Below are 19117 nucleotides of genomic sequence, written 5' to 3'. Positions count from 1 at the left end.
TGATGCCTAGAGGCTAGCGCACCCTTTTACATTAAACTAAAAGTGATACTTTTTTAGGCTAGGCATAGCCTAGGCATACAATAACTAGGAATTAGGATAACTATATGTGCGACTGAAACTGCCATGCCTATGATTAGAAGAGCTGGCATAATGAAATCGAATTTGTGGATCGTAAAACGAGAGAGAATAGCCATGCATGTAATTACAGAAACCAGTCTGAACGTAAAATTCTCGCATTGCTTGTACATTACTCGTATTACACTAGGGCCTATGGCTAGTATGGGCCTAGGCTACACAGACTTTTTTTCATTAGATATCCATCTTGTTCTTTCTAATTCCAAAAAATTCCTCTTCTTTTATGGTCAGTCGGAAAATCAAACAACAATATCCATGTTCTGACCGATTGCAGCATCCCCAGCACCATTTCTTTCATAATTTCGTACTTTTTTCGTGTACACAAACGATAGTCTATACACTGTGAGTATGCGTGTCGCCTGCTAAAAAGTTTTCAAGTGGACCTATTTTACCACCCTGTGTGGGCGTTTTCCCTCTCGACCAATCCAAATCGGTTACATGGTTGGCCAAACTCTCTCTATATACGGCTCTGACGACTATCAGAGCCGTATATAGAGAGAGTTTGGCCAACTGGCGATTTGTGACGTCACACGCAAACCATGGGCATCAAAATAGGTCCAGTTGTCGTTACCAGTTGCGCGAAACACGAAAAACACCACACACAATATATAGCAGCTTTGCACACTGTGCTCGTTGCGAACAAACGAAGCGACTCAGAATGTCAGATTTTGACAGGCATACGAGGAACAAAATGGATATCAGGTAATGAATTAGAGTATGCGTTAGTTAATGACATTTACGTTTATCTTCACACCTGAAATGCATAGAAAACTAGCTGAAAACCTGTCATTACACTTGTTTTATTTTACGCCTCATACTACTAGTCCTTCTTTAGTCATACAAACGAAAAGCACAGATCACAGTCCTGGCTAGGCTAGATTACAGACGCACAACTATAGCATCAGGCCTACATTAATAGATCCTTCAATTAAATAAAGTAGGCCTACACATAAAATGACAATTTATGCTTCATTGATCTTTTCAGGTTTGCCAAAAGTAGTTGTACCAGAGGTCATTGTATTAGGATTAATATTCGGCATAACTTTTTCTCTAAAGTCTAATACAACTTATACAAGGGTTGTGAATGGATGGAATGGTTTGCCTGAGGTTGAATTGCAAGTAGTGTGAATGGGTTTAAGAATACTTTGGATGAGTACATTAAGCATTGTAATTGGGTATGACATTTGATGTCCTCGGTTTTATTCCTCTCATATAGCCTTAGGGTCCTTAATGGGGACTTGAATGTCTCTCCTGGTTTTTTTTTTCTACTAAACTATATGCTTGAGTGTAGGAGTTAGCAATAGTTGGGAGTCTGTGGGCAAACCTAAGACTGATATTGTGGTGTTAATTTCTCAGGAATGTAGTACTAGGCTATAGTAGGTGCAACAGATTGAATGGGTCTGTCGAGAAAAAAAAAACCTGCAACAGCTGAATACTGGTGTATGTTGTAGCTTATGTATTTTCCATTAACATATATACTATACGGTCATGTCCTTAATAAGGTTTCATGGATCACATTGACATAGTGTGCCTACTTGTCAGTGTTGTCAACTGAGCACAGGGCTGATGACATCATTCAGTTTGTTATTATGCAGACAGCAAATGGCCATAATGATAATTATTAATTGTTACTTATTCTTCATACTGCCCTTACTGGCCTTACCTGAACGGTGATGTATAAAAGTGCAAGAAGTTGTTAAGCTTTTCATTTAAGAATCGTTTCAGCCTGTCCTATTTCAAACATATGATTGGCAGGTTTCCACGTTACATAGCTTATCAAAATGGAGCTGTTCTGTAAAGCAAGAAAATCACACATATGCATGCATACAAACACACTCATATAACAATTTCTGAATATCTTTTCAGCTGCCCAAAGGTACTGGAATGCAAGCTCTGTTGGGTGAATTAAAAAACCCTCATTGTACTCTTTTATTATGGTCGGCGTAGCTGGAACCAGCAATGATGGTGATGTGGATTTGACAGTACCTAGACAAGAATTCAATAGCTGCTTTGTGTTGAAGTGGGTTCAACTTGCTCAAGGCCATGACAGGATGACGACTAGACATCAGGATGAATTATCTGTTGCAGAGCTCTATAAACCAGGCAGTTGTTAAAACATCCATTGGGTGACCCTCACAGTCTACCAGGCACTGCATCGCAGAAGCAAAATGAAGTGTGTGTGATACCTTCATCTTATGAGAGTGGAATGGTATCAGTGTGGCCTCTGTCAATTTGGCTTCAAGTCTTTGTTTTCTTAAAAGCTGAGAAGATCTTTCAGTGGTTTCACATTGACCTCTGTACTTGACAATTCATGTGTATTTGCCAGCTCAGGAGGAAGCCAGATTTTAATTACATTAACCAATGCTGACTTTTTTTTGGACATGTGGTACATCTGCAAGGAGGTGAAGGAAGCAGTTGGAGTTGCATGGATGTGGAATCTTGTTGATAGTCTGGCAGTCTTATCCACAGATTATCCCAAAGCTTCTCCACATTGCCACATTCAGAACTTATTACATTGATAAACTTGAAAATTGCAGGAATCTAACGAAGCACCCATCAAGGGAGTTTGTATAATTATTGAAAGCTGTGACCTTCTGATGTGACAGACTAATGTGAAATAAAGGGCAGTAGATTACCTTGTAAATGAACCTTGTTATTGTTTGATTGTATCTAATGTTTGCAAAATTTTAAGTTGCATGCTACCAATTGAAACATAATTCTTTCTCTATTAATGGGATATAAATACTTCTCCTTAAAGGGTGTGAAGACTCCCGCACAAAGAAACATCTCATGCCGGTTATCTGACCTAGTTTCGAATGCGGTGTAACAGAAGTGTTAGACACCACCATTGATCCCAGAAAATACACACACAGCTTGCTACCATCTGTAAATAGACATTAGTGTACAGTCAATACAAACATCACGGTCAATGACCACAACACAGTGCACATAGCAGCGTGGACATCTCAGGTCTAGATAAAAGATAACAAGGTATCAGGTTCATTACTGTCTGCATTTTGTAGCGACACAAAAAAACTTCACTTGCAAGCAACGGAAAGTAAACTTTTTCAGAGCGTGGCATGCGGTTTAGGGCAAGTCTTCAATACCTTTAAATATACTGCATCGGTTGTTGTCACTTGATCATTTGCTTGTGTGTGAGCTAAACAGCTTAAATAATATGTAAAAAAATAATACAAACTTTCAAATTGCCAGATATTTACTTGCTCAAAATCATTATCCCATCATGATTTGTTGCTATCCTTGAGTCCATTATTCAGATGATGAGGCAGATTCCCTTCAACTCTCCATGATGAAGGTAAAACCTTATATCTTAACCAACTGCCATTGAGTGTCCATTTGAAAGTTTCAAACACACAAGTGCATTGATTAAAACAAAGACTTTATTGCTGTGGTTGCAGGAACTGGATTTCAGTCTAGTAGTCACTCACCAGGTTCGTCTTTATCACAGTCTGCTAACTGTGGCTTTTTATGTTAGGAGTTTTTCTTCAGAGCACATGCCACCTTTGATTTGTAAAAAAAGTCCTGAAATTCAGGGAGTTAAAATTTACTGTCTAAAGATAATTTAAAAAGATTTTTTTTAACTTCAATCGTCAATGTGGGTGTCAATTAAGGGAATAAGGAGTTACTGATGCAATGACTTTCTGGCATAAGTGCATTTATAATGTGTTAAAACTTGAAAGGTGTATCATACTGCATCCCCCCCCCCCCTCTTAATTTGCACTCCGTTGGAATGCACAGACAGTTTTGCTTATTAATGAAATACCAGTTAACACTAAATTTTCAAGGCTTCCTTTAAAACAGTCAAACGAAACCGTGCATTGCCTAAGCTAGGCCTACGCAATAGTTTGAACATTTCTTTATCAACATGTGGTGACAGGGCTCTTAAGATAATTCAGTGACCAAGACAAGAGTGTAGGGTAGTCTTTGCAATAAGCATGACTAAGGCTAGGCTACCAGTACCATAATTAGCCTTGGCCTAGTGGTCTTTGAAATGTAGCCTAGGCCCCTGCTACTTTGATAAATGATAGTTGACTGCATCCAAATTAAACCAAGGCCTAGGCTATACTTTTGAAGAAGAAAAAATTAGGCTGAATTCATGTTAGCCTAAAAAGGCTAGGCCAATGCTGACAATTAACACAAACCAAGATCATTTAACCATTTGGGCACTTGTTTATGGCATACTATAAGGGTCTATATAATTAGGCCTGATTGTGTACACAACCCACAAGTTGCCAATGAGTATAGACCTAGCCTAACTAGTTTAGGCTACCTAGGCTACTTTGTTTTCCTTAGGCCTAGTTTAATTGGGCCTTATACTGTGCTATATTATGTAATGTGCTATAACAGTTGTAGTAATAGCAAGAATGGTCCAGGTCTAAATAAGCCCAGGCTTAACTTATGCTTCGGGCTTAACTAAGGATTAGGGCTTTACGTGATGCCTTGAGGCTAGCCCACCCTTTTACATTAAACTAAAAGTGATACTTTTTTAGGCTAGGCATAGCCTAGGCATACAATAACTAGGAATTAGGATAACTATATGTGCGACTGAAACTGCCATGCCTATGATTAGGAGAGCTGGCATAATGAAATCGAATTTGTGGATCGTAAAACGACAGAGAATAGCCATGAATGTAATTACAAAAACCAGTCTGGACGTAAAATTCTCGCATTGCTTGTACATTACTCGTATTACACTAGGGCCTATAGTATCGGCCTAGGCTACACAGACTTTTTTTCATTAGATCTGCATCTTGTTCTTTCTACTTCCAATAAAATCCTCTTCTTTTATGGTCAGTCGGAAAATCAAACAACAATATCCATGTTCTGACCGATTGCAGCATCCCCAGCACCATTTCTTTCATAATTTCGTACTTTTTTCGTGTACACAAACGATAGTCTATACACTGTGAGTATGCGTGTCGCCTGCTATAAAGTTTTCAAGTGGACCTATTTTACCTCCCTGTGTGGGCGTTTTCCCTCTCGACCAATCCAAATCGGTTACATGGTTGGCCAAACTCTCTCTATATACGGCTCTGACGACTATCTGAGCGGAGCGCCACCATCGGTTGGCGCGGAGCGTACAAGAAAATTTTTGGTTTTACAAACCCCCCAGATGGCCGGAAACGGCCCTTCCCGATTGTTCATTCTGGTTCCATGGCCTCTTGCTAACTTGAGACACCTCATTCAATATCACTTTTAAACCCAAAAAAAACAAACGAGTTAAAATAGTACGTAATTCAATACTACATAATCGTTCGGTATTTAAAATTAGCAAAGTACATGTACAGAGTAGTCTTACTTTTCAACTGCTGATACTTGTAGATACATATACCCAGTCAGGAAATTTTGGTCGGTCCTTCAGCGGTCCGCCGCCGGCCACATCGGCGGGCCACCGGCGGCTAGCCGTCGGCGGACCCCCGGCGAAATGTCCGGTGGCTCGCCGACGGTCCGCTGGCGGCCTTCAGCTGATGGTCCGTAGGCGGCCCACTGGCGGTCCGCCGGCGGCCATCCGCTGATGGTCCATTGAAGGCTACCCAGCGGTCCGCCGGTGGCCATTTGCTGATGGTCCTTCGGAGGTAGTCCGATGGTGGCCAGCCACTATATTGTGTCCTTGGGGTAGCTAGCTTGCTGATTTTCTACTGCTGGTTCGCTCATGCGACCATGCACTAAATTGTCACAGCAACACTGAGTTTGGGGCTTTAAGTTATGGGGTTATCATTGATGAAATCATAATTATACTATTAATCAGGTAATAAAATGATAAAAAAAAGGAAAATATTTTCATGAAATTTATTAGAAGCATCAGTAAAACTACCATTTCGAGGTGAACAATTCAATCAGTCAAAGTGAACAGTTAAATGTGAATAATTATCACATGGTCTGATCAGTGGCATACAGCATGTTCAGAAATACTCGACCACCACGTCTTTTCATGTTAAACTACAATTACATATTGCCTTAGAAGAATAGTCCAATTAACATATTTTCTGATAAAGGAAGAGGAAAACTACACTTAATGGTGAAAGTCCCAATGCACATTGTTGAGAACTTTTGAAGCATCTGGAAACAGGTGCAATTCTTCTGTGTGCTTGAAAATGCTTTTTTTTTCATGCTTTTCATACCAGTAATATTTTTGAAAAATATTTTGTCCTCGAAGAATCTGTTTTTATTGATGATACATTTCAAGAACCAGAAAACCCAAAGGTTTAGTGGTTCCGATGCTGATGAGAATTTATGAAATAATTAAAGTCAGAATTTTTTATTTTAATATACCTGTATTGTACTTATTGCCAGACAACTAAACCCAAACTGAAGCTGATCAGACATACATGAATATAAATGAAATTTCATTTTCATGTGGCAATACCAACCTACCAAGTATGAAGGTGATCAGACATAAATTTGAACAAAATGTTGACATTTTAAGAATATTATATGATTACAAGCTCCGCCCACATGGACAACAAAAACAATGAGGTCCATGTAATAATCATGGAGCATATCTACCAGTTGTTCAATATATTTACAGTAATTAAATATGTGCTGGACGACTCGACCGGTCTTGAGTCACGCTTTGCCAGACTCGCGACTCGGATTTCGAGAAGCAATGACTCGGACTCCGTCTCGGACTCGGCTCGATAATCGCACGAGACCGGCTCGAGTCACGGAGGAATAATTATGAGGCTGCATCGAGCCAGTCTATCTTCAATAATGATGGAAACACTTAAATGCAATGAGCATGTATTGTATTTTTTTTTCCTTACAACCACACTTCAATAAAATAGGGTAAAAACGATAGTACTTCGCATGTGATTTTTTTCATTCGTAATTTATGTTTTTCACATAACGTAACTCGGACTCAGTCACCAGTGACTCGGACTCGGAAGGAGGGGACTCGAATCCAGCACTGTTGCAAACATGCTAACCTGTAGGTTACCTGGCCATCATAAACAAAACCAAATATGATTGCCTCAATTGATGTACATATAAAGTTAAAGAAAGTGATATAATTGACTATAGGCATTTCACCACCCGACATCCAATTTATCTTGTGTTAACCCTACTTTTTCCTACAATTTTTCCTCACAATTTCCCTACTGCTCAGCATGATTTAGGTTCCTCCTTGCCTGTCGGCCTCCATCACGATCTGGAGCTCCTTTTAAGTAGTGGCAGATCTCCCTCTTAATTTCACATCCTGTGCAGGTCAAAGTTGAATTATTTCGCCGAACAGCCTCTGTACATGAGAATAATACGTAGTACTATATCTTTATATGCTAACCATGTTTAAAACATACAAATATGACAAGCCCCACTGCACCATTCATGCAAAAACATGTAATAACCATGCCAAAAACATGTAATATCACCTATGCAAATATATACAGATCACAGTATGTGTTACTGAGACCCCACCAAAATGGTTATTAGGTATAAACACAACAATCATTGTGTGTTCTAATTAAACATGTTTCTGGGGCAGTTATATTGTGTAATGGTTATGTCAGTTAACGTGTGGGGAGGGGGGGGGGGTTGTTGATCTCAAATATTACCATGTAGCCAGGCAAATGACAGCATCTGATTTTCAACAATGATGGTATCGGAAATTACTAACTTACTTTCTAGAATGGGTCGCAGTGCCAGTTCTTTAAAAGCCATTTTTTCCCCCTGTCCAGTCCAATTCAAGTTGATGGCGACATCATTAGACATGAGTTCATGCAGCATCCTCTTGATGACTTCTCTTAGGTTCCGCCCACCTACAGTTGACAGTATGCAAAGCTGAAATAAGAGATAAATTATAATTGACTATATACATGTAGATCAAGGTACTTTACCATAAAGTATTTTTCTGAAAGGGTACTTCTATGCGAAAACAAGCAATGGTTCAGATCTGAATGAAATCATTCCTAGCACATATATCTTTCATTGCTGTAGTTAAGACCAGCAGATCAGAGACAAGCCCGAGACCGATGTCAGAGGGTAGCGAGACCAAGACCGAAACCAGGACTGGAAATTCAAGACCAAGACCGACAAGTTCCTAGACAGAGGACTAGACCTTAGGCTTACATACACATTGTATGTAGAAAATGAAACAAAATTCAAAATGACTTTGGTTACACCTTACTTTATTACTTCATGCTCCACAAAACAACTTCTTTAGCATCAGCCATCAGTTATACAATTAACTAAATATAAATAAGTTTTTGGACAATTCCTGTGACCAGTATATTTTGCAACCATTGAGTATCAACAGTCCAGTCCGTGAAGTCCAAAACTACTTAAGATGGCTTTCATAGTGTTGACTGGTGACAATTTCAGTATCCTCCCAGTTTACAGTTTTGTAACAGCCAATGTCACTCAAACTCTATCATTGATGACAATGTTGTCAAATGCCACTTGCCTATTGTTTTATCAATGCATAGAGTGAAAAATGTAACCAATAATAACTGAACAAATTTAATATGAAAAAATATTTAGTAACTGTTTTTACTAACTTCCCCTAATTTGGATTTCACAAGGGGTAAGCATTGCTACAGAGACCGACAAAGTTTTCCAGAACTCCGGGTCTGAAACCAAGGTGTCAAGACCGGTCTGGAGACCTTCATTACTGATATTTATACAATGCACCAATATTTGCACCACTTTGCAAATATCATGGACAGAGTCCAACATTTCGAAAAGGTGTGTGATCAGATAACAATACAGCCATGATGCTCTAAAATTACAAACTTTGTGTACATTTTGCTGGAAAATATTGATATTATATAAGGGGAATAGTGATATTTGTTTTGGCAGAAGGATTGGCAAAGATTGGGAAGATAGACCCTATTTCTATCTGGCAACATCCCACTCACAAATAATGAGTAAATGATGATACATGCTACCAATATACACCTTTGTTCCAAATATGAAGCAAAGTAACATTTTTGGTTCCTTGCTTTAGCAAAAGGAACCTATGCGATCAACTTGGCGTGTGTGTCTGTGTGTGTGTGGGTGCGTCTGTGACACTTGCTTGGGTATCTCAATAAGGGAAAGTTGGATTGAGGCCAAACTATGACTATAGATCTGCCATATGGAGAAGGTGTGCCCTATTGTTTTTGGTGCCCACAATAGTCACCAAAGGTCAGTTATGGTCCAAAAACCCAAAATATTAAAACTGTAGTAACTCCCAGTGCCATTGTGCGACACAATTGATATATTGGGACAAGTTGCAAAGGGTATAGGGGAATATTTTCACACCTAACGGTCATGTGCTCCGAGGTCACCAAAGGTCAATTAATGTTAAGAAACTAGTATTTTTGGGGGGAGAAAATGGGTGAAGAAAAAAATGTTTGAATTTTTACAGTTTTTATGCTATATTCAGGTCTCACCAATCAAAAATGTCATTTGGTTGACCCCCGGGTGACCTTTGTGTGTGAATTTATACAATTTCAAGGTTAATTTTTAGACATTAAGCACTAACTCCCAGTGCCAAGGTCTGACACGATTGATATTTTGGGACAAGTTGTGTATGGGATGGTGGAACATTTTCAAACTTAACGGTCATGTGATCTGATGTCACCAATGTTATCATATCTGTTGACCCGCTTGTAGGTGACCTTATATTTCTTACATTTTCGACGCCATATTCAGCTCTCAAAAGTGCCTTCCGATCAAAAATCCGATGACAATTTGTGATCACAAAAGTGTTGGCTATAGTGTTGGCTACTTTATGGGTACATGTGGGGCCACAATTACTTGGGACTATTTGAGCCCAATTTTACTATGATAATATTATGTGTATTGTCATATACCCTTACGCAAGGAACCACAGTGTCCTGGGGCTCTTGCTTATATTAGGCCCGCACCCTCAATAACACTTATGCAATCCACACCAAAAACAACATCTACTACCCATGATCCACACATACAAACGGCCGCCTTCACAACCAATTTTTTTTTTTTAACATACCAACTGTTTCTGGACAGATTTATCAGTCTTTAAACGTTCTTCCAGGCACTGTAGTTCTTCACGAGTGGTCAATGGCAGTGACAAATCTTCTGCAATCGATTCAGCGTCTTGCTGCTCTGTTTGATGAGATTGAAGGATGTGATTTACTTTTGTCTTCAGCTCCTTCATTTCAGCCTTTAGTTCTATCAACAACCTAATAATAGATCTTTCTGCAACTGGAAATGAATTAAATATGTAATATAATTCAAATTTGCTGAGTAATCCATGATACTGACATGTTTGGAATTGACATGACATACTGCATTTAATGTGATTGTTAAAAGGGTAGTCCATGATATACTGTATATAATATATAAAATATATATATACATACATTCATACACCCATACATATATATACAGACATATATATATATATATACATATATATATATATATATATATGGAACGGACTAACTTAAAATTTTCTTCGAAGAATATACCTAAACCATACTAAACAATCTATTTCACTATACATATATAATATACATGCCTCCCTGCCTATTGCTTTGAGTTTAATCAAGCCAACAAAAAATACTCCAGTGAAGTTTTATTTGGAGAGCATAATTTTTATTTGAAGTACATAAAATACCATATAATATAGTCTACATATCAACCAAATATTTGGGGAAATTTATATGTGGCACTTATATTTATTGATTTGAGTAAGCATTTTGTTATATTATTAATATTTATTTTTGTGTCAGTTTGATTAAATTCAAAGCAAGAGGGTTGATCAGGGAGGGATATATACTGCCTTACACATATACAGAGCTTGTTTTGTCATTAACATTGTATAATTAGGGGTTAATCAACGGTCAAAGTGGGTTTATCTATAGGAAAACGAACGATCGGGGGTTAATGCAAGCGATCCACTTACCCCTGAATTGGGCATTGCCTAAAGATAAACCCACGCTGACCGTTGATTAACCTATATTTTGTATGAAAACATTATGGTACTACCAGCAGTACAGCAGAATTCAGACTTCACTGTGCATGAAGTCGATTTTTTTTAACCTGTACATGTACTTTTTCGGAAGAACAGATTGCCTAGCCTTGCACTTTGAACATATAGGAATGAGAAGTGCAGTACCACCCAGACATAATTTTTTGCCTCTTTATGCACATTAGGAGGATCTGTTTTCTAGGCCTTTATTTGGTATGAAAACATTAATAGCACCAGTCCAACAGCAAACAATTGCACTGTTGAGCTTCATGAGTGTTTGAAAAATTTGTTTCCTTGAGCTATATACAGTAATCACACCTACCAGATACATTGGTGCCTGATGTAGACATATGCCCAACTGGAGATAAATTAGAGGTGGATTGTACCGCATCAATGTTAGAGGAGTTTGATGGTCTGGAGATAGTTGTCCTAGATGGTGTGCTGTTTACTGGCCATCTTCTTGCCACAGAATATGAGATGGCTGGAGGCAGGGTTGAACCTATGGATTGAATGCAAATCATGCATAACCTATTTTAAGTATTGAAAAAGCAATTATTTTTGGGGTTTAATAAAATTAAACACTGTGACATATTTGATCGGAAGGTATCTTTGAGATCTTAAAATGGTGTAGAAATTGTAAAAATAAAAAATACTAGTTTTTTACCATTAATTGAACTTTGGTAACCTTGGTTCACATGACCGTTAAGTTTGAAAATATTCCAATACCCGGTTCACAACTTGTCCAAAAGCATCAACCATGTTTGGCACTGGGACTTAGTGTATTGTTCACGTTTTTGGTTTCTTGACCATAACTCATGATACCTGACCTTAGGTGAACCTTGCGAGCACCAAAAACAACAGGGCACACCTTCTTACTATGGCGGATCTATAGGAAAAAGTATGGCTTTCATGCACCTTTCCCATATTGAGTTAGAGCATACCTAAGGTCAGGAATCACAGACACACACATACACACACACGCCAACTTGACTACATAGGTTCCTTTTGCTAAAGCAAGGAACCAATAATCATCACACATACCAGCTACAGTTGATGGTACCCGGTCATTATCTGGACTGGAGATAGTCGTCCCAGATGGTGTGTGGCTTGGTAATGGCAGTGAAACAGATCTGGTGTCTGAGGTAGGAGGCAAGGCGGGTGGAACTATAGGTAGTAATGGTAGAGAAAGCAACGATGGACTTGGGCAAGGTGGTGGTGAAGATGGTTCAGCAAATTCATTTGGGACAGTGTCGTCAGATTCATCCGAGTCTGAAATGTACCGGCTCCTGAAAAATATAAATTCCGAAAATGTATACATGTACATTACATATATGCTGTTCCAATAGGCCAATGCTTTTCTTAAAGGTAACTTGACATTATCTAACAAAGTGCCACTAATAGTAGGTGCATATTGAGTGAGGAACATTTTGCGCACTATACTGTGCATGATAATTTCCAGTCCTTTCAAGCTGCTTCTAAACCTATATTTTGAGTGATTCAAAGTTTAAAAATATATTCATAGTTTAGTTTGATAAATTATGATTTTTATTCTGTAAAATCATATCTTAACAATATATTCTTTGAGCTTCATTCATCATTACAAAGTGAACTATGTAACATTTGGCACAAATGACATCTGACGACAATACCACCAGAAAGAAACAGCACTACACACGAAGCGGGCAAACATATCAAAATGTTCTGTACACACTGTAAGGAGCCCCAAGCTACTTAATTGGCTGTAAATTGCAAAAAGGTAACTAGCCTGCCTTTTTATGATCTTGACCTGATCAGGCACGGTTGAGCTATCATGTCACAACCAAAGCATCACACATATATACACATGCACACTGGTATGAATGCATGTATTACATTTCCCTTTGGATTGGAATAAAAAATTCCAATACCTTCTTTTCCGCTTTCTGCATGGTGGGTTTGCTGGGTTATCATTGGCATCTGTTTGTATATCTGAGGTGTCTTCTGCTTTTCTAACCAGCCTGCATGCCTTCTCGTAGGAATCTGTAACATGATAATCAAAAGAGCCACACTTTTAAGATACTAGATCAAACTACTTACAATTTATTATTATCATCATTTTTTTAGGGGGGGGGGGGGCGGCGTGTACACTCTTATGAGGATAGTTAGCAACTTAGCACCCAGATGATACGATGAGTTGGTTACTTTAACATGCTTGACAACTTGCTTAAATGAAGTTCATATAGTATTGTCGTTAAGGTTTACTCACCGGTAGTTGACAAAATCCGGATCTTATGCTTGCTCCACTGTTCGGAAGGTGGCTGACAAGAGTGAACTGCCTTTTCGAATCTAAGCATCGTCTTATATGGTGGCCAATAGCAGAGGTCTGTCCCAATACACCATACTTCTGGTACTAATGCCACTTCACCTTGTCCAGTAAAGATTACAATTGCATATGACGTCATACTGTACTAGAAGGGATCAACAAAAAACCATAGTATGGTAAAGGTCCATTACAAATCCAATGGAAACTTTCAGAGTGTATATGAAGTTACAATTCCTGCCCTTTACAGTACTGTGCTAATTAGTTTTTATTCAAACATCCTGCAGTAGGTGCACAGCATTCACAGTAGAGAACCGTCATCTAATGTTCAACAATGAAGAAGAGGAATAGCTATATATGCATTTCCATGAGGAAGCATGACATACTTTTTCAGTATGTCTCTTACAAGTGTATGTTCAAGTATACTGCACAAGTGTGACACTTTGTAAACTCCAATATGGCTTGATGGCAATGGATACTGGAAGAAATCCTCCCTACGTGCAAATCGCTCATACACAACATAGTCATTCTGGTCTATTGTGCAAAAGTTACGAACAAGTGCAATGTGGCTACCAATTTGTACACAGTTGTTACCTGCTGCAATGTTCAATGTATATTTATTTGTCTGAAGTTCCTTGTATTCGCTAGACACTAAGACTTCCCTTGGTATAGGGCCTCCACAATGTGGCTTTCTTAGTGCAAATGGTTTGACAGATGTTTCATGTGACTGGCTTTGCTCAGAGATACGGCGAATTACTTGCTCTAATGGTGATGACGGCTTTCTCACCTTTCTCTTCAGTTGTCCTAAGTAGTTCTCAAATGGAAAACATGAGATGTTATCCAGTGAACCAAACCGCTTTACCTCATCTGAAAGATGGACCAGTCCATGTACATTATATGTGATCATATCTTGACCGTATAACTGTCCATAATGTTGCACAAATAAAACCAATAGTTCATGAGCATACTGACAATAATGTAAGCAATACCTTGGATTGAGTAAAAGGAGCATAGCTATGGAGAGAAGCATGAAATTGTGGTACAACTCATCACATAAACTACCAAGCAAAGCAACTGGGCCAGTATACAGTAGAAACTCTCTAAATTCAGTGGCCTTCCATCGATCAATGTCTTTTAAATCTCTTGGTTTCCGTGCAAATTCAGAAGGGATGTAGGTGCGGAGCCCTAGACATTTGACTGATATTGCCTTAACAACTCTTGGTCCTAACCTTGTTCTCAGTGGACCCTTTGTCCAAAATTTTAATAAACGTCTCATAACACCCAAACAAACAAGATGCATATAATCTGCAGGAAATGCAGTAATCATTCCAATGTTTAATTCAGAGAGTGGGGTTGGACCCAGGTGATGTTCTTTATTCGTCATGGCAATGAAAGAAGCATTGGTCCGCAGATTTGCATTGGTTTGAGGAAATGTGACTTTCTCTAGCCAAAGTCCACGTTGGATACATTTATCACAGCCATAATACCCACTGTGTCCCTTTATATTTTTGATGAGTGCACGGGCCGGAGTATCACAAACTATTGCTGATATTTTGATAGTTAGGTGTTGTTCATTATACATGAACCCATCACTTTGTAATTTCTTTGCTTCTGCAACAAACTCATCCAGAAAATGAAGGTCGTCTGGTTTTGTTAGACCATAAAAAAGGCCGATAAGAAAGGGTTTTTTCAAGTCACAATTTGTTAGCATGCCCAATATTGGCCAGAATTGAGCATTCGAGCTCTTGAATAGAGGAAGACCATCAATATTAACCTGAATCGTTAGTTCCTGATACTCTGCAACATTGGCCATTTGAGGTAGCTTGGCCACTACTCCTGCTTTCACCCCAAAGTGATAATATTGTCCTCCAGAAAGAGACACAGTTGTATAAGTGGTACTTGTGTCTAAGAGTGTTCTGGGCTGCTTAGGTAACTCTGGGTGGTATTTTTTAAGGACCTTTAATAAATCAGTTATTGCAGTGTGTGTAATGTTATGATTGTTTGCCCACTGAACTAACTCCTCCTTCAAATCGGTTTCATTGTTGGAGTCACTAGATGCTGATGAAGAATGAAATGGTGGTGCCAAGTGATCATCAGAATGATCGGAACTCTGGTCCGATGCTGGTACATGTACTTCATGCTCAACGTCTGATCCTGAATCATTACATTGAACATGTTCCTGTTCCCCATGCAAGTTATGAGCAACAGGTGGTAGGTGCGCTTGCTCAGACACTGGACTGGGGTGGGCGGCACATGAATCATATTCCAAGTTATGCTGTTGATATATATCTGGTTCAATGGGTACATCTGTTTCCACATCAATATGAACTGACTCTGTCAAGCTATTGATGTGGCGATTAACTTCGGCTACAATCCGTCTGCGCTTTTGTCGATTGCTTAGACAGATATCCATGTTAGACAATCTATAAGTAAAAAATAGATTATGCAGGGATGTAAGTGCAGCCCCAAAAAAAACCCGGAAAACTATTCAAAATATCACAAGCGTTAATTTGAAACTTATGTCGAGCACCAGCAGTTACGAAGATATTAATTAGCAGTCCAATCAACGTGAATTAGGCAAGGTTTTTCAAGGACAGAAATGAGCTATGGCGATTTGAAGTTCGCACGTACGCAACGATGTTCACATGGCACAATGTTGTACAGTGCAATGCGATGTGTAACAGGAAATGGTATTTTGGTTGATCGATGAGTGAAAATTGAAGTTAGCTTGCTGCAACGGGCCAGGCATGTTTTGCCACGTTGTGTATTTGATATTCGTTCAATTTTGTGGAACTTTATTGGAATTAAAAAAAAATGGATTTCCGTATAAATACGTAAGACTAATACATCCCTGATTATGACACATCCAACAATGTTCAGTAATTTGACCTCCATATGACCATCCAAATTTTCGCCACTAAATGTTACCATATATGTACCAAGTTTCATGTAGATCCAACAATGTTTAGAAATTTGACCTCAAATGACCTCCATATGACCATCACAATTTTTGCCACTAAATGTTACTTATATATACCAAGTTTCATGTAGATCCAATAATTTTTAGAAATTTGACCTCAAATGACCTCCATATGACCATCAAAATTTTTGCCACTAAATGTTACCTATATGTACCAAGTTTCATGTAGATCCAACAATGTTTATAAATTTGACCTTAAATGACCTCCATATGACCTTCAAAATTGTTGCCACTAAATGTACCAAGTTTTGTGTACAACCAACAATATATGTTTAGCATTTTGGTATATTTTTTTTTAAGCACCAAAAATTGCCAGTTTATGTGTCAATATTATTTGCTGGGCCTACAAAATATATCTGTTTTCACCAGCCAATCACAGATTTTGTAGCATAATCAAGTGTTGCAAACATGTGTGTGTGCCCATGTTAGATATAGATCGACCATTCTGATCAGTGGCGGAGCTAGGGGTATTGGTCAGAGGGGGCGAGAATGGTCGCTTTTGGCACTAAGCGGAGCGCCACCACAGGTTGACGCAGAGCGTACACACATTTTTTGAGTAAAGATACTCCCTAGATAGCAGGAAATGACCCTTCCCGGGCCTTGCTAATTTGCAGATAAATGAAGAATAAATAGGTGTCATCGCCATTTTGTCAGAAAATTACACCAACAAAATGTGACAAATGTCAATAGGTAGATGAGAGCGCAATAAAAAAGTCAATAATCGATCGCGAATAAGTGAAAAGTAGTAAAAAGCTGAAAAGGGCGCCAGCAGTCCATTTGAGTCCGTCAGGGGGGGCATCCGCCCCGCCCCCCCCGACTGTATGGACGCTCTGCCACTGATTCTGATTCGTTACTTACCGCGATTCTCTATCACATCCGAAAGTATTGTGCTAAAATTTTATTATTGCAAAATATACGGATGCTATACACAATTTCGCGAATGATGATATTTGGTCTCGCTAAGCGTTAACAGCCATTGTTTGTTGTTATACATAATTTGTGATAAAGCATGCGTTAAGTGGTTCACAAATCGTTACAACACATATCACTACCACTTGCATTTATAAGAATAAAATTAATGTACATTCGAGGGGCGCTGCTATATATGCAGTGTGAATATTTTTGATTGCTGTCGATGTTGATTCAATGTTTCGTAATGTATCGTTCCTTTTTTCAAACGGAGTTACCACTTGCCCATTCGGGCAATTGAGAATAAGAGAGAGCTTGCTCAGTCGTGTGTTTTACTTGCCCCGGGCAATCGTTAATGTCGAGCCCTGTGTATGTTTTTTAGGCTTGTTGTTTGTTAGCGTAAGTGCGTAGGTAGGCAAGTGGTTGTGCCGCTGACAACCAGAAAATAAATAATGATTGTCCCAGCCAAAATCACTTGTCAGGGACCAGCAGACGACCGTTAATTTCGAGCCCAGCTGCATACTAGCATGTGCTCATTAGTAAGGAGAGCTGGACAGATTATGTACTGTAGCTTTATCTAATCCTTGCTTATTCCATGAAAAGTTTTTTCCCTTGCTAAAACCATCCATTATTAATATTACTATTTTATCCAAGAAGCATTTGCAATCAAATTGGCAACATTCGCTTTTGACGTTGTCTAAATTTTTGGCTCTAGGCTAGTTAAATCATATAAATTTAAATTGCATGCTCTATTTTGTCAGGAGTTTTCTGACAGTGTAAGAACAAACTTTAGTGCACATGCAATTTATATATATACGTTTGTGTCATTGTGTGCAATACAAAATTAAACATAGGCTAGGTCTCAGGTTTTTGAAATAACACTTTGGGCCTAGGCCTATTCATGCTAAAATTTTCGTAGGAATAGTCACAACGAAACATAATATAGTAGGTAGGCCTACGCCTTATAATTTAAACCTTAAAAAAACAAAACATGTTAGGCCTATACTAGGCTACAAACTACATACACTTGGCGACTAACACATAGGCTACGTAAACCGTCACCGCACACTAAATGCTAGGCCTGTTGACTTTAGCCAAAATAGTGCACTGGATGTGCATAGCCTACGTTATGTGCAACCTATGGAGTAGGGGCCTAACCTAGCCTAACGTTACGCTTACCAAGGCTCAAAGCGAATGACATTATTTATTTCTTCTAAATGCCAGCTTACGTTTCTAGCAACTAATAAATGTTGACAAAAATAGTTTTTAGACTACTATAATTACGTTTATTTGGTCACATATACCTTTTGTTTTGTCAAGACGGAGAGTGCTTTTTACGTGAACGCGAAATACGAGCGATTCTTCACTGCCTTCACGTACAACAGTACGGTAGCGCCTATATCTGCCAGTCTGTCTGCGCATTACAACGAAAAACTAAAAAGTACAATCTTGGCGCCAATCATGGCAGTTACCCATGATGCAATTTTCAAAGCATTGCCCCGATGTATACAACCCTCAGCGGTCCATCAGTGGTCCTCTGCCGGCTGGCCGCGGCCGCTATGGCCGCTAATGAGCCGCCTATGGCCACCGGCGGCCCGCGGGATTTTGCTTACTGGGTATAGATAGGCCAGAAATGTCTTTGATACAACTATAGCCAGTAATTGTCTTTGATACAACTGTAAATGTTTAAGTTAGCCTAATATTAGAGAAGGCGAGAGCTATCCGACGATTGCCATCTGATGCAAATTTCTCAACTGTTTTCTCAACTGAAATATTATCTGCGTGAACGGGTTCTTAACTAGATGTTAAAAAAACTGACAAGATCGGATTCTAGACTTTT

At 38.9% G+C, this 19117-nt stretch overlaps 1 protein-coding gene across 2 annotated transcripts; it reads right to left on the bottom strand.

The window, feature by feature from the left end:
- Nucleotides 1-6269: 6269 nt before the first annotated feature.
- On the bottom strand, nt 6270-18743 carry LOC139971725 (uncharacterized). 2 transcript variants are annotated; one of them, XM_071978443.1, is made up of 9 exons: nt 18582-18743; nt 14176-14255; nt 13335-13536; nt 12997-13108; nt 12131-12375; nt 11412-11588; nt 10106-10320; nt 7773-7932; nt 6270-7390 (listed from the first exon to the last, which is right to left on the bottom strand). In XM_071978443.1, the coding sequence occupies exons 1-9, from the start codon at nt 18697-18699 to the stop codon at nt 7251-7253; spliced, it is 1449 nt and encodes a 482-aa protein (XP_071834544.1). In that variant the 5' UTR covers nt 18700-18743; the 3' UTR covers nt 6270-7250. The 2 variants fall into 2 exon arrangements, with proteins under 2 accessions (XP_071834544.1, XP_071834543.1); XM_071978442.1 differs by having other exon boundaries at nt 14176-15811; nt 18582-18710.
- Between the last annotated feature and the right edge of the window lie 374 nt (nt 18744-19117).

Source organism: Apostichopus japonicus, chromosome 8 (genome assembly GCF_037975245.1).
Source record: "Apostichopus japonicus isolate 1M-3 chromosome 8, ASM3797524v1, whole genome shotgun sequence".
Classification (NCBI taxonomy): Eukaryota; Metazoa; Echinodermata; class Holothuroidea; order Aspidochirotida; family Stichopodidae; genus Apostichopus; species Apostichopus japonicus.
This window is presented reverse-complemented; position numbering and strand designations above follow the sequence as displayed.

Coding starts and splice junctions, on each gene's coding strand:
- LOC139971725 (XM_071978442.1), bottom strand. CDS start 15,801: ATGGATATCTGTCTAAGCAATCGACAAAAGCGCAGACGGATTGTAGCC. Junction 13,537..14,175: donor TAGGACAACTGAAGAGAAAG/GTGAGAAAGCCG, acceptor GATCCCTTCTAG/TACAGTATGACGTCATATGC. Junction 7,391..7,772: donor ACTGCGACCCATTCTAGAAA/GTAAGTTAGTAA, acceptor TCTCATGTACAG/AGGCTGTTCGGCGAAATAAT.